This window comes from Pneumocystis carinii, assembly GCF_001477545.1.
Source record: "Pneumocystis carinii B80 chromosome Unknown supercont1.13, whole genome shotgun sequence".
Classification (NCBI taxonomy): Eukaryota; Fungi; Ascomycota; class Pneumocystomycetes; order Pneumocystales; family Pneumocystaceae; genus Pneumocystis; species Pneumocystis carinii.
The window spans coordinates 22,257-35,933 of record NW_017264725.1 but is presented as its reverse complement, the minus strand read 5'-3'; the positions used below and the strand labels follow the sequence as shown (position 1 = coordinate 35,933).

The window sequence follows — 13,677 nt, the reverse complement described above, 5'->3', positions numbered from 1 at the left end:
AAGGTTTTCTTGTATTTTTTTTGAAAAATATATAATTGCTTAATATCTTAAATGACAATAAAATTATGTTCAAGTTTAAAATATCTTTTATTAAAGAGTTATCTTTTTATATGTAAAAATATATGTTTTCAAGGTAAATTATTTGATTTATATAATTTATATTTTGGTTGGTTATAGATCCGTATATTTTTTAAGATATGTTAAATAGTATAAATATATAGATAATGATTATATAAATTAATATTATGTATGTTTTTAAGGTTTTTTAAGATAACTAATATAATTTTAATGAATAATGAAATTTATAAAAAGTGTAATATAACAAATATAGAAATATAATTTTATTTATTTAAATTACAAGTTTAATAAAACAACTAAGTTTTTTTAAAAAGAAAAATAATCTAGATTTATTACATATTTGAAAAATAAAGATATTTATTTTTTGATAAAATTTGTCAATTTTTAAGATATAAAGTTTAAACTCTGTAATTCTCGTAGATAATAGTAATGAAGATAATCCTAAATCATAAAAATAATATCAAGTAATATAAGAACAATCATATAAATAAAATTATAAAATAATATTTTGTAATTGCAAGTTTAATAAGGTTAATGTTTATAAAATGATAATAAATCCTTAAATAAAGGCATTTGTAAGATAATATTTAAATATGCGGTATATATTTAGCCTAAAATTAAAGCCTGAACAACTCTTCCTTCTTTCCAGCCTTGGTCAATTAAAGATTTTTCATCCGATAACATTTTACCCAAAAGAAAAAGATGCATAGGTTTTTTAATACCTGCAATTTTTGCAACATGCTGTTTCATATCTGCTATAGAATCTTTAGAGTCAATTTTTATTAAAATATCTTTAGATGTATCTGATAATCTAACAATAATCTCGCTTGCATGCTCATTTTCAATTTCAGAATCCTGTGGTTCATTTATTTTTTCATTTTCTTCATTTTCTATATTAGAATTTAAATTATCATTATTAGGTTGTTCCGGATTCTCTGATATTAAATTGGCTGGTTCAGAAAATATATAAGGAGGAATAAAATAATAAGATCCTCGTTGATCATAACATCCATCTATTAAATCACCTATGATTTAAGGTTATATCTCTAAAATGTATATAAAAAACTTAATATTTTACCTGTAGGAAGAACGATCCCTGCTGTATTAATAATCATTTGAGCTGTAGCTAGATTTTCAGGTATTGTTTCAAGAACAAGTCGAAGAGTATTCCAGATCTCAAGACTACCTATTTATATCATATTAAACTTTTCATTATATTTCGATCCCATTAATATACCTCCATATGATGCTGCTGTTTCCCAAAATTCTTTTCGTCGACGTATCAGATTAGACATTGTAATAGGTTGATCAGAAACCCATGTACACGATCTTGGTTTTTTTAATGAGTTGTTTCCTAATATATCATAAGATAACCAATAAATATCCCACAATTTACTACGTCTACATAAATTACATGTAGGAATATGTGTTCTAGTATTCAAATTCCCATAAAAATTCCTTGATTCCTGTAAATCTTCTCCAATTCCTCTATATGATGATTGTTTACTAAATGAACATCCCATTCTTTTAATAAGTTCTATTTGGATATTTAACTTAAATTCTATCCCAGATCCTTATTATTCCTACTTTTCTATATAAATCCTGATCTTCTTAACAATTTCTTAACTATTTTTAAGCTTTTAATTCATTTATTATAAGATTTTTTAAATTTTAATGTTTTTTTTTGATACGAAAAATATAAAATTAAGCGAAATAGTTGAAGTCCTAAAAGCAATAATATTAGCAGCAATTTCTAGTAATATTGAAAATAGGTTATGATAGATTAAGAAAAGAAAATTTAAGATATTATATGAAATATAAAGAAGGAATTATTGTGTAATATTAAATAATTAAGTTTTTTTAAGTTTATAATTATTTTAAAAATATGAAAAGTATATTTCTAGAAGCTAGATAGTTGTTTTTTAAAAAATTTTTAATGTATTTTTAAAATTGCTTATTGTATTTTATAATAAAAATGATTGTATCAAAAATTATAGAAAACCAGTATTAGATTTAAATATAAAAATTAAAGAATTTAGATTTTGAGATATTAAAGATTATCCAAATAACCATCCTCTACAGTTAGCAGAACCGCAATAACAAGGTTTTTTATTTTTAAGATTTATATACTTAGAATTGGAACAATTTCCAATGAAACCTAATTGATCATCATTATTTCTTCCACTATAATCAAAGCAAAGCTCTTCCAAAGCAGGAATATCTCTAATAGCAAAAAAAGCTAAATCATAAATTTTAGAATCACTTTTATCCCTTAAAACACTGTAAATAGCAAGATTTGGATCACATGAATGGTTTATGAATCGTGTTACATCTCCACAATATTGTGCATCAATAGTGTAATACTCATCAACTTGATCTTCAAAGAGATCAAGATCAAATAAATATGTTACGCCAACATTATCATATTTTTTACCACGAATTTCTGCCTCAGATTGAGATATCAATTCCCCTAAATATACGCCTATAAATGTTCCTGCTTTAATGAACCTAGGGCATTGCAAACCTTAATATTATATAAATATTTAATAAAAATGTATAAAAAAAATAACATTACCCCAGCCTTTATGTTTAGTTTTAAAAATATTTAAAGGAATTTTACGTCCTCTCTGAACAACTCTGTTTGGACAATTTATTCCACAGTCGCAATTTTCATTACATTCATATATTATTGAACTACTATTACAATGAACCCTTCCATATTCATCATAGGAAAAACTTTTATTATTAGAATCTTCAAGGCATTGACAAGAGCCAGGATTATTAAGATCACATCCATCTTTTGAGCAGCTACAGCCGGAAATAAACAATGGATTTCGTGGCTCTATACCTAGACCATATTTATAAGAAGTTATAAATTCAAAATCAATTGGAGATAAGTCTGAATCAATTTCATTAATAAGAAACACAGGAGGCCCCAGCAACATGTCCAATTTCTCGAGAAATATCTTTCTACTATTTTTTACAGATAATGGCCTTGTAAAACTTAATTTTGATTTAATAATATATTTAGGTTTTAAAGTTTTTTTATGAAAATCTGTTTTTAATCGACTAGCTTTTGTAATATGATCTTTAGACTTCTTTAAACTATTGAATTTAACATTTTCCTTTAAAATTGTTAGATTTAAAAATGATTTTATTATAAATAATACTTTTTCTTGTATATAAGGCAAATCATCAGTAATATATTCAAAATTATTTGAATATTCATTCAAAACATTAGATCTTTGTGGTAAAGAACCTACAATTAATTTAGATAAAAGTGTACTTTTTCTTTTTTTATTTCTAAACTGCATTGTCTTCTAAACAAAAATTAAAAAAGATCAATCATAAAAAAGAACAACCTCTTTTGAAACAATACGTGGTTTCTCATTAGTAAAAATAACAGAGGGATTTTCCATAAGAAATGTTTCCAATGGATTATTTTCAAGAGAATTTGACCTATTAAAAGACATATGCTCATTCAAATTAGATTCAAATGAACTCTTATCCTCTTCAATATTCAATATCTTTCTATTATTTGAACCTTTTATATCTAAATTATTGGTTTTATTTTTTTTAATAGATATATCTTTTGTTTTTTCAAATTTTGATATATCATTTAAAAAGAAAGGCCTTCTCGATAACATATTAGATGATTCTTCATCATAATATGTATTTTCTGAACTTTTTTCTCTTTTTTTTACATATTTATTTGTAACAAGTGTTTGCTTTTTTTTTAATGCTGTAGAATTTTTAAGTCTATTCCAATCTTCAAGAGCATTTTCACAATCAATCAGATTCTCAATTGGCTCCCATGTATCAAAATCCTCTGAATAACCCTTCCATGATATCCTATAAAGAATATTTCCCTAACTATAAATTTTTTTTTCTTCTTTAAAAGAAAGCTTACATCTTCCTGGATAAATTCTTCACATATTCTCTCCACCTTTTAATTAGAAAACATATCTTTTATATTTTATATATTTTACCTCATATATTTCACCATCTAAAGGCTCTATCTTATCTTCTTTTAAGCTTTCTTTATTCTTCTTTAACATCAAGGATTTAGTTAGAATATTTACAATATTTCATTAATAATTCCTTTATATTTTTCATTTGGATATTAATTCTACAAAAACTTCTTAACATTGCCCTAAACTAATTTTTTAAATAATACTTTTTATTATAAATAAGTAATCTTTTATATAATAATATACATATACTGTTTGACAAAGTTATTCTCTAAAAAAGATTGCATTCAAAAAAATTTATAAACATGCCTTTATATAGGTCTTATTTTAAAATGCAGAGAAATCAAACTAAAACTTAGCGCTTTAAGATCTATAAAATTCAATATCGTTTTTATTAATCAATTATCATCATACCCTGTACAAGATAGTAAAATACACGCAATCCTTCGGGATCTTCGCTTTCTTGTACATCTACTAATGATCCAATCTTTGCTGTCTAAAAAAAAATTATGATTTTTTTTTTTAGACTTAAATAAAACATACTTCAAACGATATATGGTTATTTCCTAGACGTATCTCAAGTTCTTGCCTTCCATCTTTATCTTTTTTCGGCCATTTTGAATCATTTTCTCTTTTTATTCAATTAATTTTAAAAAAAAATAAAAATAAAAATAACACACTTCATAATTTCACTCTCCCTAACAATCCTTTTGAGCTCTGATATAACAGATTGGCTCACACACACTATAAATCATATTATTTCAATTTCTTTTTATAAAAAAAAAAAACACACTTTCTTTACGAATTAATGAATCATTTCTATAATTCGAGTTGTTTGCATAACGTGATGTCCCATCAGCACGAAAATCAAACTCTTATCTTCGTTTTAATCCTCTTTATTCACTCTTAATTTTCATCTTTACCTAAAAACTCATGGCCAAATCGTCCTGTATGTCCTGAACTATAAAATATAACTTATTAATAAAAGAAATAATAATATATTATCTTTATTTCTATAAAACTTACTAATATCTTAAGTAAAATGGCTCTTTATCTGCTACCATATTATTTTTCTAATTTTTAGAGGTTCCTAGCTCGAGGACGTCTTTAACCTCTAAAAAAATTAAGACAGCTCACCTTATTAATATTTCTTATTAAGAAGTACATATTAATAGTTATATTAAGATGATATCATATACCTTAATTTATCAGGATAATCTTTATGATACGCCTACATTAGAGCAGTTAAAAATGTCTCTTGAATCTAAAGATGATAATGTAAAGATTGAAGCAATGAAAACGATATTAATTATTATGTTAAACGGGAATGATATGCCTCAGCTTTTGATGCACGTTATACGTTTTGTTATACCGTCTCGAAATAAGACGTTAAAGAAGCTTCTTTATTATTATTGGGAGATTTGTTTAAAACATAGTTCAGGTTTGTTTGAATAAGGGGTTATTTGCGGGATATATAAGAGGAATTAGATGGAGGGATGAAGCAGGAGATGATTCTTGCATGGTAAAGGGAGTGGATTGGGTTTATATATTAAGATGAATGTAGTAACGCTATTCGTGGGGATTTACAGCACCCAAATGAATATATTCGTGGGGTTACGTTGCGATTTATTTCTAAGCTTAGGGAGCCGGAGATTCTTGAGCCATTGCTTCCAGCAACTAGATCTTGTTTAGTATTTTTTGTGATAATTTAGGGTTTAATTGTTTATTTGAAACATTAGGAACATCGTCATTCATATGTTAGAAAAAATGCGGTTATGGCGGTATATTCTATATATAATAATTTTCCGAATCTTATTCCAGATGCGCCGGATTTAATTCTTAGTTTTCTTGCAGTTGTAAATTTTGATATTAGGATTAATTATTTCAATATAATATATATTAGGAAACCGATCATACATGTAAACGTAATGCCTTTATTAGTTTGTTTGGAATAGATCATGAAATGGCGATGAAATATCTATCTCAACAATTGAATACAGTGACTTCTGCAGATGAGTTAATGCAGCTTGCTATTATTGAATTTATCAAAAAAGATTCATCTTTGAATCCTAATAATAAGGTTATATCTTTTTTTATATATATCTATGATATTTAATTTTTATATAGATGCAATATCTTCCTCTCGTATTTGAACTTCTTGAATCTGGAACAAATACAATTGCATTTGAAGCTGCTACGACTTTAACTTCTCTTACTAACAACTCTGATATTATTATAGGTTTTTATAAATTTATTTCTTTAAATTGTAAACGATTTAATAAAATTTAGCTATTGCTCAAAAGTTCATTGATCTCATAATCAAGGAAGCAGATAATAATGTTAAATTTGTAATTTTGGAAAAAATTGACGATCTCAAAAAGAAAAATGGTAGTATTTTGGATGATCTTGTAATTGACGTTCTTTCTATTTTAACAAAGTCTATCTTTTTATATTTATATTTCCAATATTTATTTTAATAGTTCTAATATCAGCATTCGAAAAAAGGTTTTAGATACGTCTATGGAAATGCTTTCTGGTAGAAATGTTGAAGATGTAGTCTTGTTATTAAAAAAAGAGTTAATTAAAACAGTTAACCAGGAGAATGAAGAGGTATGATTAAAAACTGTAATTATTAGTATTAAGTAAAATAGAATGAATATTTACAATTATTAATTCATTCGCTACATATTTGTACAACTAAATATCCCCAGGTTCTGGGAATTGTTGCAGATGTTTTAATAGAATATATTGGGAGATTTAACAATACTTCTGCTGCAGATGTCGTGGTATTTGCTAAGTAGAATTTCCAGGAGTTTACTACTTTTTCTGATAAATATGATAGGGAAATAGTTGAGAAATTTTCCATCTTTAGTAAATCAATTATAGAAAAAATATTATTGAAATTTAATGAAATAAAATCTGGAAAAACATTTTATGGTATTTTATGGATCATTGGCCAATATTGTACAGATGAAAAAGGTTAATAAAAATTCTATATTTTCCTTTTATTTATATAAAAAGATATTGAAAAGGCTTGGGAACATATTCGAAATAGCATTGGAGAAATGCCTATTCTTGCTTCTGAACAAAAGCTTGTTGAAGAAGCTCAAGATGATATTAATCAATATACACATACTGATAAAGAATCAAATTCTTTATTTAGTTCTCGAAAAGTGTTGCCTGATGGTACATATGCAACAGAATCTGTTTTAGTATCTGAAACACAAATAATTGATAGACATGAAGGCATGAGAAATTTCCAAAAAGCTATATTAAGATGTATGTTATAACTGGTTTATGGTATTTTTTCTGATATAAATATTAGCATTGATATTAGATGGTGATTATTACCTTGCATCCGTATTATCATCAACTCTTGTTAAACTTATTATGCATTATTCAGAGGTTTCAAAAAATACATCCAAACTCAATTTTATGCTTGCAGAAAGTATGCTTATAATGACTGGAATTATTAGAGTAGGCCAATCAAAATATGTTAAAATGCACATTGATGAAGATTCTGTTGATCAAATTTTAATTTATCTAAAAAGCTTGATTGAATATCGAAAGAATTTAAGTATAAAAGATATTTTTCTTAAAGATACTAGAAATGCTTTTGTTAAACTGTTATCTATTGAAGAAAATAAAAAGAAAACTTGCGATACAATAAAAGAAAAGGATTCTCTTCAACCAGATGACGCTATTACTATTAGTCTTCTTGCCAATAAATCAAATATAGCAGGAACAGATTCGGTAAAAATATATTAATTGTATTTAACATTAACCTAATTTAATCAGACACAATTAGAAATACATAAAGCTATAAATGGTGAAATAGAAACAAATATATTTTCATTAAATTCTAGAAAAATCTTTCAACTTACTGGATTTTCTGATGCAATATACGCCGAAGTATATATGAAAGTTAATCAATTTGATATTATATTAGATATTCTTTTGGTAAATCAATTATCAGTAACTTTGCAAAATCTTTCTGTAGAATTTGCAACATTAGGCGATTTGAAAATTGTTGAGCGCCCCTCTATACATAATCTTGCTCCATATGATTTTTTAAAAGTACAAATAACTGTCAGGGTTTTATCTACTGACACTGGTATTATATTTGGAAACTGTACATATGATGATGTGGGGTTTCAGGATTCCAATATTGTTATCTTTAATGATATTCATATTAATATTGCAGATTATATTCGGCCTTCATATTGCTCAGAAAGTCTTTTCAGACGTATGTGGACAGAATTTGAATGGGAAAATAAAGTAAATATATCATCAATAAATAAAAGCTTAAAAGAATTCTTAAATGAGATCATGGCTAAAACAAATATGGCATGCCTTTCTCCAGAAACATTATTTAAAGAAGATTGTGGTTTTCTTAGTGCAAATTTATATGCTAAAAGTATTTTTGGTGAAGATGCTTTAATGAATGTCAGTGTTGAGAAACAGGATGATGGATGTATTGTAGGTCATATTAGAATACGCTCAAAAACGCAAGGAATTGCTTTATCTATTGGTGAACTTATTAATAAAAAATGATAAAATATGAAAAACTAATAAATTGATATTAAATTAATTATAAATATAGTTTATAATCGTTTGTTTATTCAATACTGTTTATATTTTACTATTTATTAAGCTTATTTGTTAAATATTAGCTTTAAAATATCCTATTAAATATTAATAGGGAATATATTTGTGCAATAAATTATGTGATTTTTATCTAATTATAAATTTAATTTAAAGAATATAATAAAAATATTTAGATTTGTCTTCATTAAAAAATTTTAATAAAATGATATATTGAAAATGCAAAAAAAAAGCGTTAAATTTGAAATATTAAACATTTTTTTTTGTTTTTTTAATAAAAGTATCTATTTTATATTTATAGATATCTTATACAAATAATTATAAATCTGGAAAAAAATAAAAGAAATCATTTTTGAAATAATGAACTTATAAAAACTAAAGAATTACATATATTTTTTTATTAGTATTTATGATAAAATTCAATATTAAATAATTTTAAATTTAAAATGTATATTTAATAAATTCACAAATTTTCATCAAGTAGACATATATAATCATTAAAGTATGATATTGTAGAGTATGTATCATAACCATATATTTAAATAACTTATTTAAAAATTATTTTAAATAAATAATTAAATATTAATGATATAATAATAATTATTATTATTTAAACCCATTAAATTATAATCATTAGACCCTTTTTTTCTTGAAAATATTATTGATCATCAAACCCATACCATTCTTCTATAAAATCTTCTTCATTTTTATCATCTATATCTAAAACTTCATCATCAAAATTATAATTATCATCTTTATTGTTCCATAATTCAATACGTTTATCTAGAAATATAGCTTCTGATACCCGTTTTTTCACATATTTATCATGAGACTTCTCAATTAAATTTAGAAAAGGCGACAAAAATACTTTAATTTGGAAATTTTGATTTTTATTTTTTACTGGAAAAACTTTATCAAGCTCATCTAAATAAACATCCAAAATATGATAACGAATACTATTTGGAATTTTGGGATTTGTTGGACTACATAATTATTAATATATATATATAATTTCAATATTATACTTTAAAGGAATATCTTGTAATAATAAAACATACTTATTAACTATTTCTTCTGACCAATTTGATGACATACATAAACGAAATCCTCCTTCAATATTTTTCCGTATTAAAAGATAAAATTTATCCAGTCTGACATAAATTTTAAATAAAACCTTTAATAAAAATTATAAAACCTTAAAGAATCTATTGAATTCCATTCTCTACAAATAGTTTCCCAGAACGCCTTTAAAAATAATAGAGAACTGTCTGATGGACATTTCAAAATCAAATCTCCAATATCATTTGCTAGTTTTTGTTGAGCAAGAGGACGATCACACATCCACATACCTTATAAAAATTAACATAAATATTAACAAAAAAAACTAAATATAACAATAATATAACCCCTTCCAAAGCTTTAAAAGTTCAAGATATTCTAAAGGCCTTAAAGAAAGTAAAGATGGCAATGACTCAAGTACTAAATCTCTTGTTTTCTTATCTAAATAGACATTAAATCTGCAATATTTAAATATATTATTACCATTAGATGAAAGCTTCTTAATAGCTTGTTTATATTGATAAGTTATTGAAGGTTCTTTAACCATGTATAAAGGCATCAATTTTTTTAGTATGGAAGATCGCTGGTCTATCAAATATATATAGATAGATAGATAGATAGATAGAATAAGATAAAAAAATGAATATATATTTATTAAAAAAAATTAAACAGTAATCTCATTTATTTGTTTAAAAGTTCCTTTAAGTGTTTCTTTATATAAGTATATATGATTATCGCCGCAACTAACAGCAAGAATATTGCCTAAAGGCGACCAATTGACTCGCCATACGGTATCTGAAAATGGTTCTTCAGATAAATATGTTTTTTTCCATGGACCATCTCCTTCTTTTGTCCATATAATAACCGTTTTATCCTTTAAAGAATGAAATAATAATAATTAAGAATAAGTTAAATACCTGAGAAGCAGATGCAATATAAGATTTTGGTAAACCAATATTAGGTGCCCAATCTACATCTCTTACCCAGTCAGTATGCCCTTCTAATACATCTTCGACCACCCAATTATTTTGTTCATTACTATTTTATTAAAATATTACTAAAAACATTAAATCTTATTATGTACCTAAAATTCCATATTTTCACTAAATTATCTGAACCACCTGTAACAATTCTTTTAAAAAAATTTGAATCTTGATCTTTTCCTGTTCGTATAAGAGATGCAGGTGGTGTAGAAGGTGACCACGAAACTGCATTACATCCTACAGAATGTGCAGGAAATGTTCTTGTATCCCAAGTACCATCATCTTTAAGTTCTAAAATAGAAACTCTTCGGTCTGAAGATCCACATGCAAGTATAGCACCTAATTCATGAGGTGCCCAACTTACTGAATTCACTATAATCTTAATATTAAAAATATAATATTAAAAAAAACTACCTGATGCATGATGAAATGTATGTTCTTCAAATTTGCTCCATACATTATTTATTTCTTTCCAAATAATAACACGACCATCATAACCACCTGATGCTAAAATCACTCCAAACTTAGGATGTGCCCATGAAACATTCCAAACAGGTCCATCATGGCTATAAAGAATTATTATTTTCACAAAATTATGTATATCTTTATAACCCTTTTAATGTTTCTATAAGTCGTTGTTGATCACCTTCAATATCAAAAATCTTAATAGATTTATCTGAAGAACATGTTGCTAAACGTCTTCCATAATAATCCAGAACAGCATCATGCTATATATGAAAATATATTAATAAATAATATTTTAAAAAACTATATTACAATCATATCTTCATGTTGTGTTTCTAAGATACGTTGATTACTCATTGATGATGACTAAATAAGAATTAACCCTTGTTTCTTAAGGATAAATACAAATACCTGTATATTATTTATATTTTCTTAATAATTTATATTATATTATTAAAGGTTTTAGAGATTTAAACGTTCGCTGTATAAGGTTAGAAAAAAATAATGAATAGTTTATAGTGTTAATTTAAGAATATAAATGGAATTAATAAGATTTATATAGAGATTTTTAAAAAAAAGAATTAAAGATGCAGATTCCATAATATGAATTATTGAAAAAATACATGATTAATTTTACACATTTTAGCGATTAATATTGGAAAGAGTATGATGAATAGGATTAATAATTCCCTGACATCTTTCTTTTAATGAACTTGCATAATTAACAAAACCTGGTAAATTATCAGGATCCAAGCCAATTCTCTCTCCTGTAGGAAATTGTTTTCCTAAAGCTCTCATAATAACTTCTCTAAGCATATTTTGTTTTTGGTTAAGGGTAGAGTTATTTAAATTTTCTTCATGCATATCTGGTACATCATTTTCTAAAGTTCCTAATGCAATGATGGCTTCAACTTCAGGCCATATTTCGTCTTTGTCCCCTTCTTTTTGAGCAATTCTTCTTAAATCTTTCAAATCTAAAAATTATTACAACTTTTTTTAATTAAAAATAAAGATTTAAACCCTCAATTAATGATGCAAATTTTCGTATACTTCCAAGATGACTTTTAATAGTATCTTGTCTTTCAGCAATATCAATTGGTACAATAAGTTCTGTATCAAAATCATCATCCCATGCTTCATCTGATTCTAAAAAAAAAATTAGAAAAATAATATAGATAGATAGATAGATAGATAGAAATCAAACCTTTTTTTCTATATTCATCATTCCATTGAAATTCGCTATACTTTGAATAAATATTAGGTACTCTTTCATTCATTAAAAAAATATTTGTAGACGTAGAAGATTCATAAATTTTTTTCTGATCAGTATATTCAACCTCATTAAAATTATCCCATAAAATATCATTTGATGTATTATCAATACTCTTTTTAGGTTTATTATTCAACAATTCTATTTTATCAAGGAAATTTTCATCTGAAAAACCACTAGTTGTAGAAAATAATTGCTTGTTAGACGATTTTTGCAATTCATAAATTTCTCTATCATCAAGCATAAGTTTGCTTAATGGATTAATGACGTCAAAAATTTGGTCAACCCTAACATTGCATTTTTTGCCAGGATAAATGTCATTATTAAATACCCTTTTTTCAGATTCTGGTACAGAATAGACATTTAAGGGTATATCTTTCATTAGAAATAAAGGCTTAATAGGTGGCGATGCCGAATGCTTATACGAAACAAATTCTGGATCCGAAAAAAATATGCTATCATTCGAAAGATCATAAATACTATCCATACTAAAAATTGACGATGAGACTCGACTGTCTATATCTTGTATTGGTACAAGAGAAACTGCTGGACGTTTGGATTTAAAAGGATATAGTTGACGAATTACACATTTCGAAGATTTAGAAAAGAACTTTTTTCGTGCTTTAAAAGGCGCAAAATATGGCTTCCAAATTGATGTATGTGCAACATCATATCCTTTAGATAAACTTGACTCCCATTCCTTGTGTTGAAGTTCATGTTTTTTACTCCACTTACGTAATGAAATACTAGGTACTGAATGAAATTCCATAGACAATGTTGGTAATGATGTTAAAGAAATACTACGCCATGACTCCTCAAGTAGGCGTTTCTGTTGTTTCACCTCGGTACTATCAAATACTGCATTCTGTCCCTCTTCTAACGGTATATGAGTTACCGTTTTAGATATATTTACCGGTTTTCTAGCTGGACGCACAAATACATATCCTGTAGTCGCTGCTATTATTGACATGCTAGTATATGCGACCTAATTTAAATGTTAACTCGATTGCTTTACTATATATCCTTAATACCGTGCTTAAACTTTTCCATGGAGGATCAGATCTATTTGTTAAAGATATCCACTTGTTGTCACATCGGTCACCACTATTACCCATTCCTGTTTCTTATATATAACATAAATGTAATTATGTTGTTTATATATGATAAATACAATAGAATAAGGTCTATTTTTAAATCTAATAGATTTTATGCAGTTGAAAGCCCCGGTCTAGAGGAAATCTTTGGT

The 13,677-nt window shown here is 25.7% G+C and overlaps 7 protein-coding genes across 7 annotated transcripts; 1 reads left to right on the top strand and 6 right to left on the bottom strand.

The window, feature by feature from the left end:
• Positions 1-640: 640 nt before the first annotated feature.
• On the bottom strand, positions 641-1,697 carry T552_02812 (hypothetical protein). The gene is made up of 5 exons (XM_018371341.1): positions 1,666-1,697; positions 1,478-1,615; positions 1,316-1,432; positions 1,157-1,264; positions 641-1,103 (listed from the first exon to the last, which is right to left on the bottom strand). Exons 2-5 carry the CDS (start codon positions 1,599-1,601, stop codon positions 685-687), a joined length of 768 nt encoding a protein of 255 aa, XP_018224775.1. The 5' UTR covers positions 1,602-1,615; positions 1,666-1,697; the 3' UTR covers positions 641-684.
• Positions 1,698-2,089: 392 nt separating this feature from the next.
• On the bottom strand, positions 2,090-4,216 carry T552_02811 (hypothetical protein). The gene is made up of 6 exons (XM_018371340.1): positions 4,068-4,216; positions 3,989-4,024; positions 3,441-3,947; positions 3,249-3,398; positions 2,654-3,203; positions 2,090-2,602 (listed from the first exon to the last, which is right to left on the bottom strand). The coding sequence occupies exons 1-6, from the start codon at positions 4,134-4,136 to the stop codon at positions 2,136-2,138; spliced, it is 1,779 nt and encodes a 592-aa protein (XP_018224774.1). The 5' UTR covers positions 4,137-4,216; the 3' UTR covers positions 2,090-2,135.
• On the bottom strand, positions 4,068-5,113 carry T552_04181 (hypothetical protein; the record flags this gene model as incomplete). The annotated part of the gene is made up of 7 exons (XM_018372232.1): positions 4,068-4,419; positions 4,464-4,545; positions 4,593-4,680; positions 4,730-4,793; positions 4,843-4,923; positions 4,973-5,010; positions 5,076-5,113. 7 exons carry the CDS (start codon positions 5,111-5,113, stop codon positions 4,361-4,363), a joined length of 450 nt encoding a protein of 149 aa, XP_018224773.1. The 3' UTR covers positions 4,068-4,360.
• Positions 5,114-5,188: 75 nt separating this feature from the next.
• On the top strand, positions 5,189-8,643 carry T552_02810 (hypothetical protein). The gene is made up of 13 exons (XM_018371339.1): positions 5,189-5,490; positions 5,538-5,571; positions 5,614-5,740; positions 5,789-5,905; positions 5,953-6,129; positions 6,177-6,288; positions 6,339-6,486; positions 6,530-6,659; positions 6,701-6,846; positions 6,892-7,028; positions 7,071-7,328; positions 7,375-7,802; positions 7,848-8,643. The coding sequence occupies exons 1-13, from the start codon at positions 5,235-5,237 to the stop codon at positions 8,601-8,603; spliced, it is 2,826 nt and encodes a 941-aa protein (XP_018224772.1). The 5' UTR covers positions 5,189-5,234; the 3' UTR covers positions 8,604-8,643.
• A 625-nt stretch (positions 8,644-9,268) lies between these two features.
• Positions 9,269-10,304, bottom strand: T552_02809 (hypothetical protein). Its single transcript, XM_018371338.1, has 5 exons — positions 10,197-10,304; positions 10,050-10,154; positions 9,850-10,003; positions 9,680-9,805; positions 9,269-9,637 (listed from the first exon to the last, which is right to left on the bottom strand). The coding sequence occupies exons 1-5, from the start codon at positions 10,270-10,272 to the stop codon at positions 9,313-9,315; spliced, it is 786 nt and encodes a 261-aa protein (XP_018224771.1). The 5' UTR covers positions 10,273-10,304; the 3' UTR covers positions 9,269-9,312.
• A 42-nt stretch (positions 10,305-10,346) lies between these two features.
• On the bottom strand, positions 10,347-11,609 carry T552_02808 (hypothetical protein). Its single transcript, XM_018371337.1, has 7 exons — positions 11,573-11,609; positions 11,474-11,527; positions 11,309-11,424; positions 11,111-11,262; positions 10,798-11,068; positions 10,631-10,751; positions 10,347-10,587 (listed from the first exon to the last, which is right to left on the bottom strand). The coding sequence occupies exons 2-7, from the start codon at positions 11,516-11,518 to the stop codon at positions 10,378-10,380; spliced, it is 915 nt and encodes a 304-aa protein (XP_018224770.1). The 5' UTR covers positions 11,519-11,527; positions 11,573-11,609; the 3' UTR covers positions 10,347-10,377.
• A 149-nt stretch (positions 11,610-11,758) lies between these two features.
• Positions 11,759-13,592, bottom strand: T552_02807 (hypothetical protein). The gene is made up of 4 exons (XM_018371336.1): positions 13,463-13,592; positions 12,366-13,416; positions 12,182-12,307; positions 11,759-12,135 (listed from the first exon to the last, which is right to left on the bottom strand). Exons 1-4 carry the CDS (start codon positions 13,544-13,546, stop codon positions 11,804-11,806), a joined length of 1,593 nt encoding a protein of 530 aa, XP_018224769.1. The 5' UTR covers positions 13,547-13,592; the 3' UTR covers positions 11,759-11,803.
• Between the last annotated feature and the right edge of the window lie 85 nt (positions 13,593-13,677).